This window comes from Amia ocellicauda, chromosome 11, assembly GCF_036373705.1.
Source record: "Amia ocellicauda isolate fAmiCal2 chromosome 11, fAmiCal2.hap1, whole genome shotgun sequence".
NCBI classification, from domain to species: domain Eukaryota; kingdom Metazoa; phylum Chordata; class Actinopteri; order Amiiformes; family Amiidae; genus Amia; species Amia ocellicauda.
The window spans coordinates 36,752,822-36,780,718 of record NC_089860.1 but is presented as its reverse complement, the minus strand read 5'-3'; the positions used below and the strand labels follow the sequence as shown (position 1 = coordinate 36,780,718).

Below are 27,897 nucleotides of genomic sequence, written 5' to 3'. Positions count from 1 at the left end.
AGCCACCAGCCATGTCTTTCCTATAATGCCAATCAGGGAAAAAAACTGATTCCGACCGAACTGGAAGTGCATCGTCTGTACCGTGACCCGTCTGACGCCTAACAGTCCTGGTGCAAACAGCAAAAGGAACGTCCTGCGCCATCCACAACAATAGAGCATCATCATGTCCCTCATTATAAAATTAATTTGGGTGATCTATTGTAAAGTGTTAATGTCTCCCCAAAAAATTAATGTAAGCGATCAGGCATTTGACCCCTGCATATTGAGCACTTGGAAGGCCTCGCCATGTTTCTGTTGGCAAAAGCTTGCCTTCCTTCTCTCCCACCACTCTCCCGTCGCACTCTCCTCATCGCTGCTCTGCTCCTACAGAATAGAAAAATAGGACAGTTGTTGAAGTGTGAACGCTCAGTCAACTCGAGTAAAAAAGGCTCAGAAACGGGCTGGTCCATTACAGTGGGGTAGGACTGTCAGGAAAATCAGGGTTTCTCTCCTAACCCTGCTCATGTCAGCAGCTTCCCAGTAGGCATCAGCCTGCTGCTCCTCCAGCATGACCCCCAATTCGTCCATCTCATATTGCATGGTCTCCAACTGACCCTCCATGAACACACTGAGTCTTCTGCTTTCCTCTCCAGCCAAGCTATTATATTTATACTGAGAATCATCCAGGCCCTTGGGGTAACTTATAACATTTGTGATGTATTTCCTGGTTTATTATTTTCTTACACAATAACTTTAACTGTGGGAATCCGGGGCTGCGCTGGACACATGGGTGGCTGTGTGGATTACACACAGACCTCCCTCCAGTTATGAACACAAAAGGGATGTCAGTGACGGGCAGGCTGTCCAGTGTCACCAAAATCACCAGACACCTTCGATACTCACCTTCCTGAGCGTCTCTTTGTCCTGAAGAGCGCAGACTTGAGCCTCCAGCTCCATCTTCTCCTGCCTGTGTCTCTGCAGCTCCTGCAACACAAGAGAACAGACCCGTTCCACACACTGCTGGATTCCAAAACAGCTGATTTGACCTTTATATTACATATCAGGGTTAAAACTCTCAACTTGATTTTTGCTCCAACCGAGAAGAGCTTAATCAGAGTTAGATAGAGAGTGTGAAGGCCTGTGAGGAGAGATTCTCTCACCATTAGGGTTGGACAATGTCCATAAAACTATAGTATAGGACTATACTAGTCATCAAACACATTGTGGCATATACCAACATCTTCTGAACGACCTAAAATACAGTGAAAAGATGTTGGCAAGGACACAGCCCTGCCCTCCTTACTATGCTCCTGTCCTCTTCTGCGTTTTGCAGGGTGAGCCGCAATTCGTCCATGTCACGTAGCAGGGTCTCCCGTTGACCCTCCATGGCGCGCACTGTCTCCAGGGCTTCATCACAGCTCTTTTGCAGTGTGCAGAGCTCCTCCTGTGGATGGACAGACACACACGGAGACACACAATTAAAGCTGACATACACCAGACAGACGCACACAAAAGGGTGTCACAGTCCTGAATGCACTGAGTCTTCTGCTTTCCTCTCCAGCCAAGCTATTATATTTATACGGAGAATCATCCAGGCCCTTGGGGGAACTTGTAACATTTGTGATGTTTTTCCTGGTTTATTATTCTCTTACACAATAACTTTAACTGTGGGAATCCGGGGCTGTGCTGGACACATGGGTGGCTGTGTGGATTACACACAGACCTCCCTCCAGTTATAAACACAGAAGGGATGTCAGTGACGGGCAGGCCGTCCAGTGTCACCAAAATCACCAGACACCTTCGGTACTCACCTTCCTGAGCGTCTCTTTGTCCTGAAGAGCGCAGACTTGAGCCTCCAGCTCCATCTTCCCCTGCCTGTGTCTGTTCAGCTCCTGCAACACAAGAGAACAGGCCCGTTCCACACACTGCTGGATTCCAAAACAGCTGATTTGACCTTTATATTACATATCAGGGTTAAAGCTCTCAACTTGATTTTTGCTCCAACCGAGAAGAGCTTAATCAGAGTTAGAGAGTGTGAGGGCCTGTGAGGAGAGATTCTCTCGCCATTAGGGTTGGACAATGTCCATAAAACTATAGTATAGGACTATACTAGTCTTCAAACACATTGTGGCATATACCAACATCTTCTGTACGGCCTAAAATACAGTGAAATGATGATGGCAAGGATACAGCCCTGCCCTCCTTACCATGCTCATCAAAGCAGTATCCCTGAGAGCCTGACACTTCTCCTCTTCCTCTTCTTCCAGGGTGAGCCGCAATTCGTCCATGTCACGTAGCAGGGTCTCCCGCTGACCCTCCATGGCGCGCACTGTCTCCAGGGCTTCATCACAGCTCTTTTGCAGTGTGCAGAGCTCCTCCTGTGGATGGACAGACACACACGGAGACACACAATTAAAGCTGACATACACCAGACAGACGCACACAAAAGGGTGTCACAGTCCTGAATGCACTGAGTCTTCTGCTTTCCTCTCCAGCCAAGCTATTATATTTATACGGAGAATCATCCAGGCCCTTGGGGGAACTTGTAACATTTGTGATGTTTTTCCTGGTTTATTATTCTCTTACACAATAACTTTAACTGTGGGAATCCGGGGCTGTGCTGGACACATGGGTGGCTGTGTGGATTACACACAGACCTCCCTCCAGTTATAAACACAGAAGGGATGTCAGTGACGGGCAGGCCGTCCAGTGTCACCAAAATCACCAGACACCTTCGGTACTCACCTTCCTGAGCGTCTCTTTGTCCTGAAGAGCGCAGACTTGAGCCTCCAGCTCCATCTTCCCCTGCCTGTGTCTGTTCAGCTCCTGCAACACAAGAGAACAGGCCCGTTCCACACACTGCTGGATTCCAAAACAGCTGATTTGACCTTTATATTACATATCAGGGTTAAAGCTCTCAACTTGATTTTTGCTCCAACCGAGAAGAGCTTAATCAGAGTTAGAGAGTGTGAGGGCCTGTGAGGAGAGATTCTCTCGCCATTAGGGTTGGACAATGTCCATAAAACTATAGTATAGGACTATACTAGTCTTCAAACACATTGTGGCATATACCAACATCTTCTGTACGGCCTAAAATACAGTGAAATGATGATGGCAAGGATACAGCCCTGCCCTCCTTACCATGCTCATCAAAGCAGTATCCCTGAGAGCCTGACACTTCTCCTCTTCCTCTTCTTTCAGGGTGAGCCGCAATTCGTCCATGTCACGTAGCAGGGTCTCCCGCTGAATCTCCATGGCGCGCACTGTCTCCAGGGCTTCATCACAGCTCTTTTGCAGTGTGCAGAGCTCCTCCTGTGGATGGACAGACACACACGGAGACACACAATTAAAGCTGATATACACCAGACAGACGCACACAAAAGGGTGTCACAGTCCTGAATGCACTGAGTCTTCTGCTTTCCTCTCCAGCCAAGCTATTATATTTATACGGAGAATCATCCAGGCCCTTGGGGTAACTTGTAATATTTGTGATGTTATTCCTGGTTTATTATTCTCTTACACAATAACTTTAACTGTGGGAATCCGGGGCTGCGCTGGACACATGGGTGGCTGTGTGGATTACACACAGACCTCCCTCCAGTTATAAACACAGAAGGGATGTCAGTGACGGGCAGGCCGTCCAGTGTCACCAAAATCACCAGACACCTTCGGTACTGACCTTCCTGAGCGTCTCTTTGTCCTGAAGAGCGCAGACTTGAGCCTCCAGCTCCATCTTCCCCTGCCTGTGTCTGTTCAGCTCCTGCAACACAAGAGAACAGGCCCGTTCCACACACTGCTGGATTCCAAAACAGCTGATTTGACCTTTATATTACATATCAGGGTTAAAGCTCTCAACTTGATTTTTGCTCCAACCGAGAAGAGCTTAATCAGAGTTAGATAGAGAGTGTGAGGGCCTGTGAGGAGAGATTCTCTCGCCATTAGGGTTGGACAATGTCCATAAAACTATAGTATAGGACTATACTAGTCTTCAAACACATTGTGGCATATACCAACATCTTCTGTACGGCCTAAAATACAGTGAAATGATGATGGCAAGGATACAGCCCTGCCCTCCTTACCATGCTCATCAAAGCAGTATCCCTGAGGGCCTGACACTTCTCCTCTTCCTCTTCTTTCAGGGTGAGCCGCAATTCGTCCATGTCAAATTGCAGGGTTTCCCACCGACCCTCCATGACATACTCTTTCGCCAGGGCTTCACTAAGGCTCTCATGCAGTGTGCAGAGCTCCTCCTGTGGATGGACAGACACACACATACAGCTGACATACACCAGACAGACGCACACAAAAGGGTGTCACAGTCCTGAATGCACTGAGTCTTCTGCTTTCCTCTCCAGCCAAGCTAGTGTCACAGGAGGTAACAGGGCTTTGTTTTTTTTGGTTGTTGTGTTGATTATTTTGATTGCGCAAAAGTGCCTTAGTTATTTTATTGTTTTCCTCCATGATTGCGTTAACACGTGTGTATTTAACTAATTATTGATTTAAAGAAATCATCTAACTGCACACACACTGGTTTTTGAATTGGGAGGCGTCCCCTCTGCGTGAGAGCCCCGGATTCAAAAGGAGGGGCTGAGAGAGAGTTCAGAGATCGGGAGATGTGGAAGTGACAGGTGTGTGCGGCAGCCTGCCGTATGGAAAGGTTGAAATCGGTGGTTGCCGCCCCCCTTCCGTGTATCATGGGGACCCGAGACCCGAGACGGAGTTTGATGCACTGTCCAGAGTTGAGTGGACATTGCTATATGTATTCAGGACAGTCGGCGGGGGGCTCCGAGGAGAGCGACTGGAAGCAGAGTACAGTGCCATGGTACAGCTCGGGCCTCCCCTTCGTGCTGTAGTCGAATGGCGCGGCCTTGGCAATGTGGAGAGTTGTATTGGAGCATGTCGTAGTTATCGGGCTGTTAGAAGATGCGGGTGGGAAATAAGCGCTGTATTTACTGGTGGCTCTGTGGGTGCCGTGCCTGGACTTTGCTGCACTGGCGGAATGAGACGGACTGCTTATTATGTGGACACTGGATTCTAAAGGAAGCCATGGAGGGGGCGAAGGAAGGACGGCTTAAAGGACTCTGAATGAAGAGAAAAGGGAGGGAGCTGAAGGGAAACGGGATCTCTTTAGTTTGTATGTCTGTCTTGAGTCTCATTATCGTAAGAAAGGGAAGGAGTGTTTTTAATAATCTAAGGATTTCGTTTTCTATGTATGGTTGTAGGGTGGCATGGTGGTGCGGTGGTTAGTTCTCCTGCCTCATAGCTCCAAGGTTCCTGGGTTCAAGTATCGGCTCAGGGTGTCTGTCTGTGTGGAGTTTGTATGTTCTCCCCGTACCCGTGTGGGTTTCCTCCCCCCATCCAAAGATGTGCTGGTTAGGTTGATTGGCCACACTAATTTGTCCTGTGAGTGTGTGTGCCCAGTGATGGACTGGTGTCCCATCCTGGGTGTATTCCCACCTTGTGCACTATGTTTGCTGGGATCAGCTCTGGCGTCCCCCTCGACCCACATGGATAAGTGGTTGTATTGTTTGTGTGTTTTCGTTGAGTATCAAGTATTTGTTTTCCCTTTTGAATGAGGCAAATGTGGATCTGGTCTCAATGTGTATCATGAATAAACATTGTGTATGTGATTCTGTCCATGGTGGCTCTGTGGGCAACTGCATGTTACTTGGGATAGTAAGGGGTTTCCCCTCAACATAATATACCTAAAGGTGGCGTAGTCCCAGGAGTTATATGGAAGGTTGCTTCGTGTGGGATTAAACGGGGGGTCCCGCTTGTCTGCCGGGGACCTCTGCCCAACCCCACCCCGTCACACTATTATATTTATACTGAGAATCATCCAGGCCCTTGAGGTAACTTGTAACATTTGTGATGTTTTTCCTGGTTTGTTTTCTTACACGATAACTTTAACTGTGGGAATCCGGGGCTGCGCTGGACACACCAAAATCATCAGAAACCTTCGGTACTCACCCTCCTGAGCGTCTCTTTGTCCTGATGAGCGCAGACTTGAGCCTCCAGCTCCATCTTCTCCTGCCTGTGTCTCTGCAGATCCTGCAACACAAGAGAACAGGCCCGTTCCACACACTGCTGGATTCCAAAACGGCTGATTTGACCTTTATATTACATATCAGGGTTAAAACTATCAATTTGATTTTTGCTACAACCGAGAAGAGCTTAATCAGAGTTAGATAGAGAGTGTGAGGGCCTGTGAGGAGAGATTCTCTCACCATTAGGGTTGGACAATGTCCATAAAACTATAGTATAGGACTATACTAGTCTTCAAACACATTGTGGCATATACCAACATCTTCTGTACGGCCTAAAATACAGTGAAATGATGATGGCAAGGATACAGCCCTGCCCTCCTTACTATGCTCCTGTCCTCTTCTGCGTTTTGTAGGGTGAGCCGCAATTCGTCCATTTCACGTAGCAGGGTCTCCCGCTGACCCTCCATGGCGCGCACTGTCTCCAGGGCTTCATCACAGCTCTTTTGCAGTGTGCAGAGCTCCTCCTGTGGATGGACAGACACACACGGAGACACACAATTACAGCTGACATACACCAGACAGACGCACACAAAAGGGTGTCACAGTCCTGAATGCACTGAGTCTTCTGCTTTCCTCTCCAGCCAAGCTATTATATTTATACGGAGAATCATCCAGGCCCTTGGGGTAACTTGTAACATTTGTGATGTTTTTCCTGGTTTAGTATTTTCTTACACAATAACTTAAACTGTGGGAATCCGGGGCTGCGCTGGACACATGGGTGGCTGTGTGGATTACACACAGACCTCCCTCCAGTTATGAACACAGAAGGGATGTCAGTGACGGGCAGGCCGTCCAGTGTCACCAAAATCATCAGACACCTTCGATACTCACCTTCCTGAGCGTCTCTTTGTCCTGAAGAGCGCAGACTCGAGCCTCCAGCTCCATCTTCTCCTGCCTGTGTCTCTGCTGCTCCTGCAACACAAGGGAACAGGCCCGTTCCACACACTGCTGGATTCCAAAACAGCTGATTTGACCTTTATATTACATATCAGGGTTAAAACTCTCAACTTGATTTTTGCTCCAACCGAGAAGAGCTTAATCAGAGTTAGATAGAGAGTGTGAGGGCCTGTGAGGAGAGATTCTCTCACCATTAGGGTTGGACAATGTCCATAAAACTGTAGTATAGGACTATACTAGTCTTCAAACACATTGTGGCATATACCAACATCTTCTGTACGGCCTAAAATACAGTGAAATGATGATGGCAAGGATACAGCCCTGCCCTCCTTACTATGCTCCTGTCCTCTTCTGAGTTTTCCAGGGTGAGCCGCAATTCAGTCATGTCAAATTGCAGGGTTTCCCACCGACTCTCCATGACATACGCTTTCGCCTGGGCTTCACTAAGGCTCTCATGCAGTGTGCAGAGCTCCTCCTGTGGATGGACAGACACACACAGAGACACACAATTATAGCTGACATACACCAGACAGACGCACACAAAAGGGTGTCACAGTCCTGAACGCACTGAGTCTTCTGCATTCCTCTCCAGCCAAGCTAGTGTCACAGGAGGTAACAGGGTTTTGTTTTTTTTGGTTGTTGTGTTGATTATTTTGATTGCGCAAAAGTGCCTTAGTTATTTTGTTGTTTTCCTCCATGATTGCGTTAACACGTGTGTATTTAACTAATTATTGATTTAAAGAAATCATCTAACTGCACACACACTGGTTTTTGAATTGGGAGGCGTCCCCTCTGCGTGAGAGCCCCGGATTCAAAAGGAGGGGCTGAGAGAGAGTTCAGAGATCGGGAGATGTGGAAGTGACAGGTGTGTGCGGCAGCCTGCCGTATGGAAAGGTTGAAATCGGTGGTTGCCGCCCCCCTTCCGTGTATCATGGGGACCCGAGACCCGAGACGGAGTTTGATGCACTGTCCAGAGTTGAGTGGACATTGCTATATGTATTCAGGACAGTCGGCGGGGGGCTCCGAGGAGAGCGACTGGAAGCAGAGTACAGTGCCATGGTACAGCTCGGGCCTCCCCTTCGTGCTGTAGTCGAATGGCGCGGCCTTGGCAATGTGGAGAGTTGTATTGGAGCATGTCGTAGTTATCGGGCTGTTAGAAGATGCGGGTGGGAAATAAGCGCTGTATTTACTGGTGGCTCTGTGGGTGCCGTGCCTGGACTTTGCTGCACTGGCGGAATGAGACGGACTGCTTATTATGTGGACACTGGATTCTAAAGGAAGCCATGGAGGGGGCGAAGGAAGGACGGCTTAAAGGACTCTGAATGAAGAGAAAAGGGAGGGAGCTGAAGGGAAATGGGATCTCTTTAGTTTGTATGTCTGTCTTGAGTCTCATTATCGTAAGAAAGGGAAGGAGTGTTTTTAATAATCTAAGGATTTCGTTTTCTATGTATGGTTGTAGGGTGGCATGGTGGTGCGGTGGTTAGTTCTCCTGCCTCATAGCTCCAAGGTTCCTGGGTTCAAGTATCGGCTCAGGGTGTCTGTCTGTGTGGAGTTTGTATGTTCTCCCCGTACCAGTGTGGGTTTCCTCCCCCCATCCAAAGATGTGCTGGTTAGGTTGATTGGCCACACTAATTTGTCCTGTGAGTGTGTGTGCCCAGTGATGGACTGGTGTCCCATCCTGGGTGTATTCCCACCTTGTGCACTATGTTTGCTGGGATCAGCTCTGGCGTCCCCCTCGACCCACATGGATAAGTGGTTGTATTGTTTGTGTGTTTTCGTTGAGTATCAAGTATTTGTTTTCCCTTTTGAATGAGGCAAATGTGGATCTGGTCTCAATGTGTATCATGAATAAACATTGTGTATGTGATTCTGTCCATGGTGGCTCTGTGGGCAACTGCATGTTACTTGGGATAGTAAGGGGTTTCCCCTCAACATAATATACCTAAAGGTGGCGTAGTCCCAGGAGTTATATGGAAGGTTGCTTCGTGTGGGATTAAACGGGGGGTCCCGCTTGTCTGCCAGGGACCTCTGCCCAACCCCACCCCGTCACACTATTATATTTATACTGAGAATCATCCAGGCCCTTGAGGTAACTTGTAACATTTGTGATGTTTTTCCTGGTTTGTTTTCTTACACGATAACTTTAACTGTGGGAATCCGGGGCTGCGCTGGACACACCAAAATCACCAGAAACCTTCGGTACTCACCCTCCTGAGCGTCTCTTTGTCCTGATGAGCGCAGACTTGAGCCTCCAGCTCCATCTTCTCCTGCCTGTGTCTCTGCAGATCCTGCAACACAAGAGAACAGGCCCGTTCCACACACTGCTGGATTCCAAAACGGCTGATTTGACCTTTATATTACATATCAGGGTTAAAACTATCAATTTGATTTTTGCTACAACCGAGAAGAGCTTAATCAGAGTTAGATAGAGAGTGTGAGGGCCTGTGAGGAGAGATTCTCTCACCATTAGGGTTGGACAATGTCCATAAAACTATAGTATAGGACTATACTAGTCTTCAAACACATTGTGGCATATACCAACATCTTCTGTACGGCCTAAAATACAGTGAAATGATGATGGCAAGGATACAGCCCTGCCCTCCTTACTATGCTCCTGTCCTCTTCTGCGTTTTGCAGGGTGAGCCGCAATTCGTCCATTTCACGTAGCAGGGTCTCCCGCTGACCCTCCATGGCGCGCACTGTCTCCAGGGCTTCATCACAGCTCTTTTGCAGTGTGCAGAGCTCCTCCTGTGGATGGACAGACACACACGGAGACACACAATTACAGCTGACATACACCAGACAGACGCACACAAAAGGGTGTCACAGTCCTGAATGCACTGAGTCTTCTGCTTTCCTCTCCAGCCAAGCTATTATATTTATACGGAGAATCATCCAGGCCCTTGGGGTAACATGTAACATTTGTGATGTTTTTCCTGGTTTAGTATTTTCTTACACAATAACTTAAACTGTGGGAATCCGGGGCTGCGCTGGACACATGGGTGGCTGTGTGGATTACACACAGACCTCCCTCCAGTTATGAACACAGAAGGGATGTCAGTGACGGGCAGGCCGTCCAGTGTCACCAAAATCATCAGACACCTTCGATACTCACCTTCCTGAGCGTCTCTTTGTCCTGAAGAGCGCAGACTCGAGCCTCCAGCTCCATCTTCTCCTGCCTGTGTCTCTGCTGCTCCTGCAACACAAGGGAACAGGCCCGTTCCACACACTGCTGGATTCCAAAACAGCTGATTTGACCTTTATATTACATATCAGGGTTAAAACTCTCAACTTGATTTTTGCTCCAACCGAGAAGAGCTTAATCAGAGTTAGATAGAGAGTGTGAGGGCCTGTGAGGAGAGATTCTCTCACCATTAGGGTTGGACAATGTCCATAAAACTGTAGTATAGGACTATACTAGTCTTCAAACACATTGTGGCATATACCAACATCTTCTGTACGGCCTAAAATACAGTGAAATGATGATGGCAAGGATACAGCCCTGCCCTCCTTACTATGCTCCTGTCCTCTTCTGAGTTTTCCAGGGTGAGCCGCAATTCAGTCATGTCAAATTGCAGGGTTTCCCACCGACTCTCCATGACATACGCTTTCGCCTGGGCTTCACTAAGGCTCTCATGCAGTGTGCAGAGCTCCTCCTGTGGATGGACAGACACACACAGAGACACACAATTATAGCTGACATACACCAGACAGACGCACACAAAAGGGTGTCACAGTCCTGAACGCACTGAGTCTTCTGCTTTCCTCTCCAGCCAAGCTAGTGTCACAGGAGGTAACAGGGCTTTGTTTTTTTTGGTTGTTGTGTTGATTATTTTGATTGCGCAAAAGTGCCTTAGTTATTTTGTTGTTTTCCTCCATGATTGCGTTAACACGTGTGTATTTAACTAATTATTGATTTAAAGAAATCATCTAACTGCACGCACACTGGTTTTTGAATTGGGAGGCGTCCCCTCTGCGTGAGAGCCCCGGATTCAAAAGGAGGGGCTGAGAGAGAGTTCAGAGATCGGGAGATGTGGAAGTGACAGGTGTGTGCGGCAGCCTGCCGTATGGAAAGGTTGAAATCGGTGGTTGCCGCCCCCCTTCCGTGTATCATGGTGACCCGAGACCCGAGACCCGAGACGGAGTTTGATGCACTGTCCAGAGTTGAGTGGACATTGCTATATGTATTCAGGACAGTCGGCGGGGGGCTCCGAGGAGAGCGACTGGAAGCAGAGTACAGTGCCATGGTACAGCTCGGGCCTCCGCTTCGTGCTGTAGTCGAATGGCGCGGCCTTGGCAATGTGGAGAGTTGTATTGGAGCATGTCGTAGTTATCGGGCTGTTAGAAGATGCGGGTGGGAAATAAGCGCTGTATTTACTGGTGGCTCTGTGGGTGCCGTGCCTGGACTTTGCTGCACTGGCGGAATGAGACGGACTGCTTATTATGTGGACACTGGATTCTAAAGGAAGCCATGGAGGGGGCGAAGGAAGGACAGCTTAAAGGACTCTGAATGAAGAGAAAAGGGAGGGAGCTGAAGGGAAACGGGATCTCTTTAGTTTGTATGTCTGTCTTGAGTCTCATTATCGTAAGAAAGGGAAGGAGTGTTTTTAATAATCTAAGGATTTCGTTTTCTATGTATGGTTGTAGGGTGGCATGGTGGTGCGGTGGTTAGTGCTCCTGCCTCATAGCTCCAAGGTTCCTGGGTTCGAGTATCGGCTCAGGGTGTCTGTCTGTGTGGAGTTTGTATGTTCTCCCCCCATCCAAAGTTGTGCTGGTTAGGTTGATTGGCCACACTAATTTGTCCTGTGTGTGTGTGTGTGCCCAGCAATGGACTGGTGTCCCATCCTGGGTGTATTCCCACCTTGCGAACTCTGTTTGCTGGGTTCAGCTCTGGCGTCCCCCTCGACCCACATGGATAAGTGGTTATGAAGATGGATGTATGATTGTATTGCTTGTGTGTTTTCGTTGAGTATCAAGTATTTGTTTTCCCTTTTGAATGAGGCAAATGTGGATCTGGTCTCAATGTGTATCATGAATAAACATTGTGTATTTGATTCTGTCCATGGTGGCTCTGTGGGCGACTGCATGTTACTTGGGATAGTAAGGGGTTTCCCCTCACCATAATAAACCTAAAGGTGGCGTAGTCCCAGGAGTTATATGGAAGGTTGCTTTGTGTGGGATGAAACGGGGGGTCCCGCTTGTCTGCCGGGGACCTCTGCCCAACCCCACCCCGTCACACTATTATATTTATACTGAGAATCATCCAGGCCCTTGAGGTAACTTGTAACATTTGTGATGTTTTTCCTGGTTTGTTTTCTTACACGATAACTTTAACTGTGGGAATCCGGGGCTGCGCTGGACACACCAAAATCACCAGAAACCTTCGGTACTCACCCTCCTGAGCGTCTCTTTGTCCTGATGAGCGCAGACTTGAGCCTCCAGCTCCATCTTCTCCTGCCTGTGTCTCTGCAGCTCCTGCAACACAAGGGAACAGACCCGTTCCACACACTGCTGGATTCCAAAACAGCTGATTTGACCTTTATATTACATATCAGGGATAAAACTCTCAACTTGATTTTTGCTCCAACCGAGAAGAGCTTAATCAGAGTTAGATAGAGAGTGTGAGGGCCTGTGAGGAGAGATTCTCTCACCATTAGGGTTGGACAATATCCATAAAACTATAGTATAGGACTATACTAGTCTTCAAACACATTGTGGCATATACCAACATCTTCTGTACGGCCTAAAATACAGTGAAATGATGATTGCAAGGATACAGCCCTGCCCTCCTTACCATGCTCCTGTCCTCTTCTGCGTTTTGTAGGGTGAGCCGCAATTCATTCATGTCACGTTGGAGGGTCTCCAGCTGGCCCTCCATGGCGCGCACTGTCTCCAGGGCTTCATCATGGCTCTTTTGCAGTGTGCAGAGCTCCTCCTGTGGATGGACAGACACACACAGAGACACACAATTACAGCTGACATACACCAGACAGACGCACACAAAAGGGTGTCACAGTCCTGAATGCACTGAGTCTTCTGCTTTCCTCTCCAGCCAAGCTATTATATTTATACTGAGAATGATCCAGGCCCTTGGGGTAACTTGTAACATTTGTGATGTTTTTCCTGGTTTATTATTTTCTTACACAATAACTTTAACTGTGGGAACCCGGGGCTGCGCTGGACACATGGGTGGCTGTGTGGATTACACACAGACCTCCCTCCAGCTATGAACACAGAAGGGATGTCAGTGACGGGCAGGCCGTCCAGTGTCACCAAAATCATCAGACACCTTCGATACTCACCTTCCTGAGCGTCTCTTTGTCCTGAAGAGCGCAGACTCGAGTCTCCAGCTCCATCTTCTCCTGCCTGTGTCTCTGCTGCTCCTGCAACACAAGGGAACAGGCCCGTTCCACACACTGCTGGATTCCAAAACAGCTGATTTGACCTTTATATTACATATCAGGGTTAAAACTCTCAACTTGATTTTTGCTCCAACCGAGAAGAGCTTAATCAGAGTTAGATAGAGAGTGTGAAGGCCTGTGAGGAGAGATTCTCTCGCCATTAGGGTTGGACAATGTCCATAAAACTGTAGTATAGGACTATACTAGTCTTCAAACACATTGTGGCATATACCAACATCTTCTGTACGGCCTAAAATACAGTGAAATGATGATGGCAAGGATACAGCCCTGCCCTCCTTACTATGCTCCTGTCCTCTTCTGCGTTCTCCAGGGTGAGCCGCAATTCAGTCATGTCAAATTGAAGGGTTTCCCACCGACTCTCCATGACATACGCTTTCGCCAGGGCTTCACTAAGTCTCTCATGCAGTGTGCAGAGCTCCTCCTGTGGATGGACAGACACACACAGAGACACACAATTACAGCTGACATACACCAGACAGACGCACACAAAAGGGTGTCACAGTCCTGAACGCACTGAGTCTTCTGCTTTCCTCTCCAGCCAAGCTAGTGTCACAGGAGGTAACAGGGCTTTGTTTTTTTTGGTTGTTGTGTTGATTATTTTGATTGCGCAAAAGTGCCTTAGTTATTTTATTGTTTTCCTCCATGATTGCGTTAACACGTGTGTATTTAACTAATTATTGATTTAAAGAAATCATCTAACTGCACACACACTGGATTTTGAATTGGGAGGCGTCCCCTCTGCGTGAGAGACCCGGATTCAAAAGCAGGGGCTGAGAGAGAGTTCAGAGATCGGGAGATGTGGAAGTGACAGGTGTGTGCGGCAGCCTGCCGTATGGAAAGGTTGAAATCGGTGGTTGCCGCCCCCCTTCCGTGTATCATGGGGACCCGAGACCCGAGACCCGAGACGGAGTTTGATGCACTGTCCAGAGTTGAGTGGACATTGCTATATGTATTCAGGACAGTCGGCGGGGGGCTCCGAGGAGAGCGACTGGAAGCAGAGTACAGTGCCATGGTACAGCTCGGGCCTCCCCTGCGTGCTGTAGTCAAATGGCGCGGCCTTGGCAATGTGGAGAGTTGTATTGGAGCATGTCGTAGTTATCGGGCTGTTAGAAGATGCGGGTGGGAAATAAGCGCTGTATTTACTGGTGGCTCTGTGGGTGCCGTGCCTGGACTTTGCTGCACTGGCGGAATGAGACGGACTGCTTATTATGTGGACACTGGATTCTAAAGGAAGCCATGGAGGGGGCGAAGGAAGGACAGCTTAAAGGACTCTGAATGAAGAGAAAAGGGAGGGAGCTGAAGGGAAACGGGATCTCTTTAGTTTGTATGTCTGTCTTGAGTCTCATTATCGTAAGAAAGGGAAGGAGTGTTTTTAATAATCTAAGGATTTCGTTTTCTATGTATGGTTGTAGGGTGGCATGGTGGTGCGGTGGTTAGTGCTCCTGCCTCATAGCTCCAAGGTTCCTGGGTTCGAGTATCGGCTCAGGGTGTCTGTCTGTGTGGAGTTTGTATGTTCTCCCCCCATCCAAAGTTGTGCTGGTTAGGTTGATTGGCCACACTAATTTGTCCTGTGTGTGTGTGTGTGCCCAGCAATGGACTGGTGTCCCATCCTGGGTGTATTCCCACCTTGCGAACTCTGTTTGCTGGGTTCAGCTCTGGCGTCCCCCTCGACCCACATGGATAAGTGGTTATGAAGATGGATGTATGATTGTATTGTTTGTGTGTTTTCGTTGAGTATCAAGTATTTGTTTTCCCTTTTGAATGAGGCAAATGTGGATCTGGTCTCAATGTGTATCATGAATAAACATTGTGTATTTGATTCTGTCCATGGTGGCTCTGTGGGCGACTGCATGTTACTTGGGATAGTAAGGGGTTTCCCCTCACCATAATAAACCTAAAGGTGGCGTAGTCCCAGGAGTTATATGGAAGGTTGCTTTGTGTGGGATGAAACGGGGGGTCCCGCTTGTCTGCCGGGGACCTCTGCCCAACCCCACCCCGTCACACTATTATATTTATACTGAGAATCATCCAGGCCCTTGAGGTAACTTGTAACATTTGTGATGTTTTTCCTGGTTTGTTTTCTTACACGATAACTTTAACTGTGGGAATCCGGGGCTGCGCTGGACACACCAAAATCACCAGAAACCTTCAGTACTCACCCTCCTGAGCGTCTCTTTGTCCTGATGAGCACAGACTTGAGCCTCCAGCTCCATCTTCTCCTGCCTGTGTCTCTGCAGCTCCTGCAACACAAGAGAACAGGCCCGTTCCACACACTGCTGGATTCCAAAACAGCTGATTTGACCTTTATATTACATATCAGGGATAAAACTCTCAACTTGATTTTTGCTCCAACCGAGAAGAGCTTAATCAGAGTTAGATAGAGAGTGTGAGGGCCTGTGAGGAGAGATTCTCTCACCATTAGGGTTGGACAATATCCATAAAACTATAGTATAGGACTATACTAGTCTTCAAACACATTGTGGCATATACCAACATCTTCTGTACGGCCTAAAATACAGTGAAATGATGATTGCAAGGATACAGCCCTGCCCTCCTTACCATGCTCCTGTCCTCTTCTGCGTTTTGTAGGGTGAGCCGCAATTCATTCATGTCACGTTGGAGGGTCTCCAGCTGGCCCTCCATGGCGCGCACTGTCTCCAGGGCTTCATCATGGCTCTTTTGCAGTGTGCAGAGCTCCTCCTGTGGATGGACAGACACACACGGAGACACACAATTACAGCTGACATACACCAGACAGACGCACACAAAAGGGTGTCACAGTCCTGAATGCACTGAGTCTTCTGCTTCTCTCTCCAGTCAAGCTATTATTGTGTATCTTGGCTACACACCTCATCCCCAGCCTGTGGATCAGGTGGCACCACTACCTCTTCACCAGCCTCTAGTAGCCTGGGGTACTGACAATAGCCTGGGTTTCAACATGGGAAGGTTAGGCAGTGAGCTCCCCAGTGAAGCAGCCTGATTCCTCCTCAATCTCCTAAGCGTCAGTTTCCCTTCTAGCCGTCCTCAGATTCTCTGGCCTCCCTTCAGACGTTCTCACCTTGGGAACCATGGCCTCCTGGATGTTGGGATCTGGTGTCTGCGCCCGTGTGGCTTGGCTGGCGCAGCCGGCGATCTCCTCTGCTGGCATGGTCTGCACATCGGAGCCTGCAAACAACACAGTGTACAGTCAACACAAAGCTTCAGGGCCCCGCTCTGCCCTGAAGCATGACACAGGCGTGGGGGGGGCACATTTCCACATAGGCTAGTGAAGCAGGGGAGTGTGCACTGTCCCAGCTACATTCACCACATGCAGCCTGAGCTGACCTGGCCCTTACTGAGCTGCTGAGCTCTGGCATCAGACCTCCGTGGTCCCCTCTGCCACCTGTGCTGGAGAGTTCAGATTAATAAATTCTACACACACACCACAAAGACACCATAATGAGACTGTTGAACATTTGATATGCATTGTGCTAACATTTGGGTTGTACAAAAGTAAAAACCCTGTTTTCATCTTAAAAACAAAAGCTTTTTGACAGCACTAATTTGCAGTTACACATGAAGACTGTTCACTGATTGTGTGCAAGGTGCTGCAGAAGGATGTTTCAAATTTTAAGACTTGGAGGAGCAAGAGCAATTGACAGGAAACTCTTGTAAGGTGGAGACTAAAGATGGTGGACAAGTAATGGACCTTTGTATGTTTAATTTTGTTTTGCAAGGTGTAATTAGCTAGACTTGTTGGCAATGGTACAGGAAGGTTCAGAGTCTTCTTTACAACACAAGCAATAGCATTAGACAAAGAGATGATGAAACAATTCTAAGGTTTATGACCCACCTGCAGAATCGTCCACTTTGTTTTTGTTTTGGGGTGTCTTGTAGCACTGCCACGCGACAGCCGCCAGCACAGCTCCAGGGACAGTGTATGGCAACATCGACTTCAAATCCATCTTCACTGGACAGTAGCACATTTAGTATGAGTATTAGCTGTGCTCACAAACTTATAGTCTAAGGTGTTCGAGAACCACCATGACGTCATAATGGCGAAAAGACGCAATGCCCTGTTTCGAATACATGACGTAACAAAGACCTCGATGCCTTACAGCACACTGATAATAGCGTTTTAAACATATAATAGAATAAATTACAATTTAAACCCACACGGAAATTATGTATCACTCAAAGGTCGTAATTTACATCTATTACGAATCATAAAGAGCACGGCCATCATAAAATAAAAATATCCGTTTGCTTCTATGTTTATATACTGTACAGCGTCATTGGACGCCTTTCTATAAGACATGCTGAATAGCCTTGTGCGTGAATGCACTAAATGTCAAAGTTGAATGTTAAAGTTAGAACATGGGTCATTTTAACAACGTTTTTATACTACTACTACTACTACTACTAGGTCTACTACTACTTTATTATGCTTCTTGTTTTCGATTTGTTTTCCTCCTTGCTCCCTTTCCCGTAGCCCTTGACTGTGACTCTACATCTTGACAGGACTTAGCTTTACCGTCCAGGATGTAGGACCTCACTTACTGTACTTACTTGTGTAAATTGGAAGTTGTAAAATGCTGTGTTTTAGTTAAATTGAATTTGTAATGATTGATGCCTTTATTGAACTGTATTTTTGTACTTTGTTTTGCACTTATGTTTAAGTCGCCCTGGATAAGGGCGTCTGCCAAGAAATATTATTATTATTATTATTATTATTATTATTATTATTATTAATAATAATAATAATAATATATAATATATATATAATGTTATATTAAACTTAAAATATATAACTGTGTATATTCTGCGCAGATAACACAAAACAAAAAAGACTATTGTGATCTTCGAGAGACGTCTAGTTGTTATTGTTAGCAAATTATACAATGACACCAGTATAGAAATCATTCGAAAACACGCAATGATGGATGAAATCTAATGGTTTAATTCACTTCGCTGATTTGTGTATAATGTATTAATATTATTATCAGATGTTGCCTAGCATTCATTATAATTAAGGAACACACATGCAATATAACGAGTCTGTTGTTTTTCTACATTTCATACTAATCCCAATCACACCTTTATGTATTTAAAATGCTGAAATGTGATCAAATCAACACAAGAACATAGGCTAACCTATACATGTAACCCACCCTTATAGTGGCAAACTCCTTTTCTACGAAAGAGAAGTGACACTAAAGGGTCGTGAAATTACCAGAAATATAATGCAAAACACTCTGAAGCTCAATTTTTTTATAAAATGCATAATTGGCTCTACAGTGGTCGCTGGTTTTGATCGGTAGTAGCATTTAACCCTGTTGTATACACGTGTCCAATAATTCAAATGTTCACCTGTATTGCAGCCTCCAGGCGTCAGTGTGGCTCAAAATGTTAAGAAAACCCCAATTTCAGATTTCAGCGGGCAGATCGTTCTCTTGTGCAGAAAATGCCATTTGTGAAGTTGTTGAATTAGTTAATTGATATATGATTGAATTAGTGTCTGCTCTATTCTTACACATGATTGGCCCTTTTTTCTTAAACAGACAAATATGTACATGTGTTGAACATTTGGCAAAGGCAGGGCTTGACCAACAAACCAGCAATTGACACTAACCTCTGGAAAAGACTTACCTCACATGGACCTTTTTTGCCAGCAATTCTCCTTTGGGAAATATTAGTTCAATCTGTCGGCGCCAAATGTAAAACAGTGCACTTTTTTCACACATTTAAGTTAAACCTGGTGTTTTTTTTCCACATTTAGTAAATAATTAAGCCGTATATAAATCTAAATGTTAAATATTAATATAAATGTTAAATCTAAATGATAAATGCGCAGTTTGCAAAATAAATATAAAGCTCACATGCAAATAACGCCCCGCCCCCCGGACCGCCCCGCCTCTAGCAGTGGGCGGGGCTTCAGTGACCTGTAATGGCAGCTGCGTTTCCGTGATGCGGTCAGTGGAGCTGCAGGTCACTGACCACTGAGTGGACACTGGTATGGGCTCATACACTGGCTCCCAGTAAAAACTGAATTAACAACAATCATCGGACTAAGAAAGCGGCGGGAGGGTCAGTGCAGGACTTTATATACAGTGAGCGGCCAGCGGAGCAGCAGCCAGGGTTTGAGTATAAACTGGCAGAGAGTCGTTTCCCCTTTGAGACACTGGCCACCATCACACCAGCATATTGTATTTATAATAAATATCACCCAGTGCTAGTCATCAGTGGTCATATTGTATTTATAATAAATATCACCCAGTGCTGGTCGTCAGTGGTCACTCATATTGTATTTATAATAAATATCACTCAGTCCTGGTCACCAGTGGTCACTCACTGAACCAGCGCACTGTGATAATGGCCGGTCATGCCTGTAACCAGATGCATTGTGGGATACTCGTGTATAAAACACTCAATATAGGAGGGATCGTGAGATTCAGATAGTTTAATTGAGAATGCCTCGTAAGATGTGCATTGATGAATTTTCAACATGTTTTTAATTTCCCCGAAGTTAATCTCATAACAGAAACACTGGGCTTGTGAGCTGCGCTTCCTAAGCGCTGATGAACTGAATAGCTGTTTTTTCTCTTCAGCCTTTAAGACCTGATTCCACAAATAAATAAATGTCTAACTTTGTTTCCTTTCAGTGCTGTGTGCGGACAGGATCTCTCTCTTAATAACAGACACATTATACACTGGACCCGCTGTCACTACACTGTCACTACACTGTCACTGCACTACAATACACTACACTACACTACACTACACTGTCACTACACTACACTGTCACTGCACTGCAATACACTACACTGTCACTGCACTACAATACACTACACTGTCACTACACTGCAATACACTACACTACACTGTCACTGCACTACAGTACAATACACTACACTGTCACTACACTACAGTACAATACACTACAATACACTACACTGTCACTGCACTACGATACACTACACTACACTACACTGTCACTACACTACAGTACAATACACTACAATACACTACACTGTCACTGCACTACAATACACTACACTGCAATACACTACACTACACTGTCACTGCACTACAATACACTACACTGTCACTACACTGCAATACACTACACTACACTGTCACTGCACTACAGTACAATACACTGCACTGTCACTACACTACAATACAATACACTACACTGTCACTGCACTACAATACACTACACTGTCACTACACTACAGTACAATACACTACAATACACTACACTGTCACTGCACTACAATACACTACACTACACTGTCACTGCACTACAATATACTACACTACACTGTCACTGCACTGCAATACACTACACTGTCACTACACTGCAATACACTACACTACACTGTCACTACACTACAGTACACTACACTGTCACTACACTACAGTACACAACACTACACTGTCACTGCACTACAATACACTACACTACACTGTCAATACACTGCAGTACAATACACTACAATACACTACACTGTCACTGCACTACAATACACTACACTGTCACTGCACTACAGTACAATACACTACAATACACTACACTGTCACTGCACTACAGTACAATACACTACACTGTCACTACACTGTCACTGCACTACAGTACAATACACTACACTGTCACTGCACTACAGTACAATACACTACACTGTCACTGCACTACAATACACTACACTGTCACTACACTACAGTACAATACACTACAATACACTACACTGTCACTGCACTACAATACACTACACTACACTGTCACTGCACTACAATATACTACACTACACTGTCACTGCACTGCAATACACTACACTGTCACTACACTGCAATACACTACACTACACTGTCACTGCACTACAATACACTACACTGTCACTACACTGCAATACACTACACTACACTGTCACTGCACTACAATACACTACACTGTCACTACACTGCAATACACTACACTACACTGTCACTGCACTACAGTACAATACACTGTACTGTCACTACACTACAGTACAATACACTACACTGTCACTGCACTACAATACACTACACTGTCACTACACTACAGTACAATACACTACAATACACTACACTGTCACTGCACTACAATACACTACACTACACTGTCACTGCACTACAATATACTACACTACACTGTCACTGCACTGCAATACACTACACTGTCACTACACTGCAATACACTACACTACACTGTCACTACACTACAGTACACTACACTGTCACTACACTACAGTACACGACACTACACTGTCACTGCACTACAATACACTACACTACACTGTCAATACACTGCAGTACAATACACTACAATACACTACACTGTCACTGCACTACAATACACTGTCACTACACTACAATACACTACACTGTCACTGCACTACAGTACAATACACTACAATACACTACACTGTCACTGCACTACAGTACAATACACTACACTGTCACTACACTGTCACTGCACTACAGTACAATACACTACACTGTCACTGCACTACAGTACAAAACACTACAATACACTACACTGTCACTACACTGCCACCATTAAGGCATTACACCCCGTCCACTGCTGAGAGGCTGACTGACCAGAGGCACGAGACATTATTTGCATGTTAGCTTTATATTTATTTTGCAAACTGCACATTTAACATTTATATTTAACATTTACATTTAAGTTTTAAATTTATATTTTACATTTATATTTATATATGGCTTAAGTATTTACTAAATGTGGAAAAAAAAACAAGGTTTAACTTAAATTTGTGAAAAGACACTTGAAAAAAGGGTGTGCTGTTATACATTTGGCACCCCATATTAATCTATGCAGGGAATCTCTAATAAAACCAAAAACACCCCTTTGTGGATACAATTTCTTGAGTTATGTAGGAGCTTATTTAAGTCAATTTAATGGCTCTTGACAAGTTTGCTTTGCAAATACAAATATTGTACTTCAAGTTTTAAGTTATATTGGTGTGCAATGTCTCAAGGTCAGCACCCAACACAAAAACCAGTCTCCAGTTTAGTCTCGTCATCCACTAGAGAGAACGAAAACATTACATTTTCTCAAACGTCACCTTTCGCATGTTCATTAAGCTGGGATTCCTCTTTTCACGGTTCAATTATTTGCAGAAAAACATTTTTGATTTCATGTAGAACCCTTAATTGCCTCACAATGTGTTGATTTTATTGTTTCTAGATCATCACAAACCTGCTTCATTAGGAGAGCAATTTACACTGCACACTAAAGCATAGTGAACAAATGTTTGAAGACAAGTTAAACATGATCACCAATCTCTCATTTCTAAATAGTTCCTTGGCAGGGAGGACAAAGTCTGCGTATTTGACCTTTTGTGGTAGATTTGTTCACTGTAGCTGTAATTCCTAAACATCTGTGAAATAAAGTGACACGATTCATCTGAAAAAAACTGCACATGAATATTCCCACTGGTATCTCGGAGCACAAATGCACATCCCTATACCATCAAATCAGTAACAAATGATTAGGCTTGCGATTGTGTGAAGACTGGAGGTTGTGTAACAGCAGGTGAAGTGTTGCTTAGTCAGTCAATGTTTTCTGAGCTTTTAGATCACAATTCAATTGAAGTAATTCACTCCATTTCCAACCATAGTATTGTGTAGCAGTTGATCCTGAACAGCTTTAGTGACAGCATAGAAATATATATATATATTTTAACCTTTGTCATAGTGGCTACTCTGCCAAGGGCACTTAAACTGGTTCATTTAGTTTTTGTTTCCAGGGGTTCTAGCCAGCTGCCAACCATGGAGAATTTGGTGCAGGAGGTTTTGGAAGCAGTTGCTGGTAGGTTTGAAGAGCCCAAGAATGTGCAATGGATTTTACGTCTTAACACTGGTCTCTAGGCATACAATGTAAATTTGAGAATGCATTGGCAGCTTTTAAAATCTAATTTCCAGCAGGTCCCATGCATTACCAGCAGGCCTCCCAGTTTCTGTCACAGTTTGCAGAAAACCTGTTGCTTAACATTTCATTAACAAGACAAGACCATGGTTTCAGAATAATGTAGTTTTATTAAAGCACACAACCGCACAGATCAGACGCTTCCTTCGGACCAGGCAGCTCAGTCACCGAGGCGCCGTGTCCACACCCTGTGTAGCACAGATACAAGCAGTGTCAGGGATGAGACAACACTCGAGCCCATTCTCACTCTGACCCAGTACCAGGACTCTGCTGCCCTCAGTCCCATATCCGCAAGCATCATCCAGCAGTCCACAACTGTGTAGGGTGTCATCACCGGTCAGCAGAGCCCTGGGCAGGGCTTCGACTGGGCCAGAACTCACAGAACAGCCTGGCATTACAAGAAAATGGTCTAAGCAGGTCGAGCTTACCTCAGAGTGAGGGGTCCAGTTCAGCAACAGACAGGGTGCGCCAGTCCAACACCTGCACAGAGAGGGAGAGTTAGTTAGCCAGAGTCTCCTGGAGAAGCAGATTACTGGTCACATGGGACCGGGCTCCAGCACAGAGGGGGTTAAGTGTGGGAGAGTAGAGTGACGGCACCAGACAAGGACCGGACTGGACTGTCAAAGACCCCCCGTTGCTCTGGCACGCTCTTGGAGAATCAGAGGCTACGGTCAGCCCCGATCCTTGGAAAGCGTGCGGCGGCACTGAAGCCTGTAGTTCAAGACGATTCTCAGCAGTTTCTCCAGAACGCAGTGCATTTGAACTGCCCAAGATTACAAGGCTGGGTTCTCCATCAGCACAAGAGTCTCCTCACTACCAGGCCCATCCCAGGGTGCCTGGGATGGGCCTGGTAGTGGAGATACTCCCAGATCGCACCCACGATAGACGGGGCTTCTGAACCTGGTGCTCGGACAAACATCTTATTCAAAAACTATCACTAGTTATAGTGGACCTGTGACTTACCAGTCTGAGCATCTCCGAGAACGACTTCCCGCTGTTATAATGGACCACAAGCAGCAAGGCCGGCCCAAGCCGGTTCTGCAAGAGAAGGGTTCACATTAAAGACTACTGCAGGTACCCCTTGCTTTCCATTTGCAGTCTGCTGGTACAGAGCAGAAATTAAACCGCGGTTTCTGAAACCACAAGCCTGGGAAAACCCAGAGCGAGTTTTTGCATCAGTAGTGATCACCGTGTGGCCAAAAGCTACAGACCTAATCAACTCGTTAGTCTGGGGGCCGGCCTGGCTCAGCACAATTGAGTACAGTAGAGTTCTCATTATCGAGCCGAGCTCTCAGTGAGGGCAAGTGTGTCATCACCGCCAGGCCACCCCCCCTGACTGCAGTGGATAATCAGAACCAAAGATCAAACCCATCAGCGAGACACGCGAGGTCCTCCGGGGCGAACACGAGACCCTCGCATTCAGCTGATCTAGTCTGAACCTCAGAGAAACTGCATCAGGAATCTGGGGCCGGTTGCACTAAGAAGATCTTGCATTAAGTCTTAGTCCAATGCCTGCGATTCTGGACTTACGCAAGACCACTGCACAAAACAAAACCTCACAGGTCCTACGTCAGCCTGGCTTACCTGCTGTTGCTAAACGGCAAAGTCTATTATGATTTTGGAGAAAAAAAAAAGGCTGCTTGTCAAGTAAAAAATACAAATCTCACTGAAGATTAAAAACTTGCGATAGTTGGGCAACTAATAACAGGTAAATTTGGGGGGAAATGCAAATAAAAATAAAGCCTGGAATGAAATAACACAAATGCCATCAACCCCGCCAGTGCGGACTGTAAACATGTTAAAATTCAGTTTTTAAAATTTTAACTTCAGTTTATTTTGTTTAAATACAGTACATTCAATAATAAAGTGTATACTACACTCACCTAAAGGATTATTAGCAACACCTGTTCAATTTCTCATTAATGCAATTATCTAACCAACCAATCACATGGCAGTTGCTTCAATGAAGAGAATGATAGAAGAGCAACTTTGACTGAAATAACCACTCGTTACAGGAAAAAGAGGCTACAATTTGCACAAGCTCACCAAAATTGGACAGTTGAAGACTGGAAAAATGTTGCCTGGTCTGATGAGTCTCGATTTCTGTTGAGACATTCAGATGGTAGAGTCAGAATTTGGCGTAAACAGAATGAGAACATGGATCCATCATGCCTTGTTACCACTGTGCAGGCTGGTGGTGGTGGTGTACTGGTGTGGGGGATGTTTTCTTGGCACACTTTAGGCCCCTTAGTGCCAATTGGGCATCGTTTAAATGCCACGGCCTACCTGAGCATTGTTTCTGACCATGTCCATCCCTTTATGACCACCATGTACCCATCCTCTGATGGCTACTTCCAGCAGGATAATGCACCATGTCACAAAGGTCGAATCATTTCAAATTGGTTTCTTGAACATGACAATGAGTTCACTGTACTAAACTGGCCCCCACAGTCACCAGATCTCAACCCAATAGAGCATCTTTGGGATGTGGTGGAACGGGAGCTTCGTGCCCTGGATGTGCATCCCACAAATCTCCATCAACTGCAAGATGCTATCCTATCAATATGGGCCAACATTTCTAAAGAATGCTTTCAGCACCTTGTTGAATCAATGCCACGTAGAATTAAGGCAGTTCTGAAGGCGAAAGGGGGTCAAACACAGTATTAGTATGGTGTTCCTAATAATCCTTTAGTTGAGTGTATATTTTTAGGAGTTCAACGAGTGGTTTTTAGACCTACAACTCGCCGACACCGAGGGGGGACACGTCCTGCCGTTGCTCATCACATTTCTAACCCTCTAGTTACCGGACAGCTTCTGCAAACCTCACTGTGCAATCTGATAGTGAAACACTTATTAGATTTAAAATATAAATGCATATTGTTTTGGAGTGGTGTTTAATACAACTACTAATTTTAACATGCCTATTTGTATAGTCAGTCACCAATATGTTTTGCTTATTTTACAGCCATCTTACCGACACCAACAGGACATTTACTTATTTAATTCCAGATTCTGAAGATGTTCAGCACCATTCAGACTAAAAGAAAAACCAGGTTCAAAGAGAGGACCTTTATACTGAAGGGACTTTCTTGTAAAGGAAAAATTTGATCTAGAAATCAAAATGTTAGTTAAAAATGGCAAGATTAGAGTTAAAAGGAGAAGAGTATTATTGTAATTTATTAAGAGTTGTTGGTTAATAGTGGTGTGGAGCCCAGAACTGTCCATAGTATCCAGATGAGCTCTAACTAGTGCATTGTACAGTCTGAACATCACTGCCCTTGTTCTCAATTCTACACTTTTGACAATATACCCTAACATCCTGTTTGCCTTTTTTATTGCTTCCCCACATTGTTTGGATGGAGAAAGTGAGGAGTCCACATAGACTAGTTCTATTCCTCTCATAGTGTAATTATAGGGACATTTTTTTTACCTGCGTGTATTATCTTGCACTTGTCCACATTGAATTTCATCTGCCAGGTGTCGGCCCACAACTGAATATTATCTAAGTCCCTCTGAATAGCCTGTGCTGTCGAGATTGTATCTGCTGAGCCGCCTATTTTAGTATCATCTGCAAATTTGACAAGTTTGCTAACTATCCCAGAGTCCAGATCATTAATATAGATTAGAAAAAGCACAGGCCCTAATACTGATCCCTGTGGATCTCCACTAACAACCTCACTCCAGTCAGAAGCGACTCCTCTAATCGACACCCTCTGTTTCCTATACATCAACCAGTTCATAATCCATCTACTTACCTTACCCTGAATGCCTACAGCTTCCAATTTGAGGATCAGTCTTTGGTGTGGAACCTTATCAAAAGCTTTTTGAAAATCTAAGTATATCATATCATATGCTTAAAACCCCTGCTGTTTAAAATGTCTCTGATTTAGGACATTAAGCAATTGAGAGCTCGGTTGGGCAGGGGCTCCTCCGGGACCAGGGCTGGGAACCCCTGGTGTAGAACATCTGTTCCACAGCTGCTCTGGGCGTTCAGAAGACCGAGACCGCTTCCTTTTATTCCTCTGTCTTTGTCGCTGTCGTCTCCACCTCCTTCCGGAAGCTTGAGTGGGCTGTACTTGTCTCCCGCAGGGACACTTACAGCGACCGCAGTGGCAGCAGCTCCCCCGACTCGGAGATCTCGGAGCTCAAGTTCCCGTCCATCGCGCAGGACTGAGGTGCCGGGCGCGGGTTGGTACCAGTCGGCCCACACCGCCGGACTCGATCAGTGCTTATTATCCGAGACTGACTGATTTATTTTAATTTCCAAGAATATGTCAATCATGGGCATCTACACATAGTAACACACAACCAATATTAATCTTAGAAATATATCTTAGTATATATTTAAGTATTAATTTGTTCTTCCATATCAAGACAAGTGTTTGGTCAGTCTCATTAATGCAGCCTCATCATTAATTAACCCCCCCCCCTCTCTCTCAGGACAGACGTTGAGAAACACAAGGACCTGCCCCCCCCGCTGTGCTTCACAGGACTCCAGATCTCGTTTTTAATTCATTTCTTGCTGTCACAACCATGTAGAAAGTAGCGGTCGTTTTATTTGTACACGTTGTCATGTTTTATATGGTTTGTTTCTTCCACT

At 45.7% G+C, this 27,897-nt stretch overlaps 1 protein-coding gene, 1 long non-coding RNA gene and 3 other non-coding genes across 5 annotated transcripts; all 5 read right to left on the bottom strand.

Annotated features, from left to right (window-relative positions):
* Window positions 1-240: 240 nt before the first annotated feature.
* Window positions 241-17,338, bottom strand: LOC136762758 (trichohyalin-like). Its single transcript, XM_066716317.1, has 25 exons — window positions 17,178-17,338; window positions 16,404-16,510; window positions 15,905-16,045; window positions 15,505-15,585; window positions 13,626-13,766; window positions 13,226-13,306; window positions 12,718-12,858; window positions 12,318-12,398; window positions 10,439-10,579; window positions 10,039-10,119; window positions 9,531-9,671; window positions 9,131-9,211; window positions 7,258-7,398; window positions 6,858-6,938; window positions 6,350-6,490; window positions 5,950-6,030; window positions 4,059-4,229; window positions 3,659-3,739; window positions 3,121-3,291; window positions 2,725-2,805; window positions 2,187-2,357; window positions 1,791-1,871; window positions 1,283-1,423; window positions 883-963; window positions 241-363 (listed from the first exon to the last, which is right to left on the bottom strand). The coding sequence occupies exons 1-25, from the start codon at window positions 17,308-17,310 to the stop codon at window positions 241-243; spliced, it is 2,895 nt and encodes a 964-aa protein (XP_066572414.1). The 5' UTR covers window positions 17,311-17,338.
* A 6,049-nt stretch (window positions 17,339-23,387) lies between these two features.
* LOC136763610 (uncharacterized) lies at window positions 23,388-25,062 on the bottom strand. Its single transcript, XR_010820998.1, has 3 exons — window positions 24,261-25,062; window positions 23,726-23,777; window positions 23,388-23,485 (listed from the first exon to the last, which is right to left on the bottom strand). It is a non-coding gene; the product is annotated as an uncharacterized LOC136763610 (long non-coding RNA).
* Window positions 23,566-23,639, bottom strand: LOC136763810 (small nucleolar RNA SNORD99). Its single transcript, XR_010821118.1, has one exon. It is a non-coding gene; the product is annotated as a small nucleolar RNA SNORD99 (small nucleolar RNA).
* LOC136763798 (small nucleolar RNA SNORA44) lies at window positions 23,868-23,996 on the bottom strand. The gene has a single exon (XR_010821108.1). It is a non-coding gene; the product is annotated as a small nucleolar RNA SNORA44 (small nucleolar RNA).
* Window positions 24,537-24,620, bottom strand: LOC136763788 (small nucleolar RNA SNORD103/SNORD85). Its single transcript, XR_010821100.1, has one exon. It is a non-coding gene; the product is annotated as a small nucleolar RNA SNORD103/SNORD85 (small nucleolar RNA).
* Window positions 25,063-27,897: the final 2,835 nt, after the last annotated feature.

Bases quoted from the DNA above. Each gene is read 5' to 3' on its own strand.
- LOC136762758 (XM_066716317.1), bottom strand. From the start codon at position 17,310: ATGTGCTACTGTCCAGTGAAGATGGATTTGAAGTCGATGTTGCCATAC. The intron at 16,511-17,177 runs GTGGGTCATAAA...TGTTGTTTGCAG, and splicing joins CAAAGTGGACGATTCTGCAG to GCTCCGATGTGCAGACCATG. The intron at 2,358-2,724 runs GTGAGTACCGAA...GTCCATCCACAG, and splicing joins ACAAAGAGACGCTCAGGAAG to GAGGAGCTCTGCACACTGCA.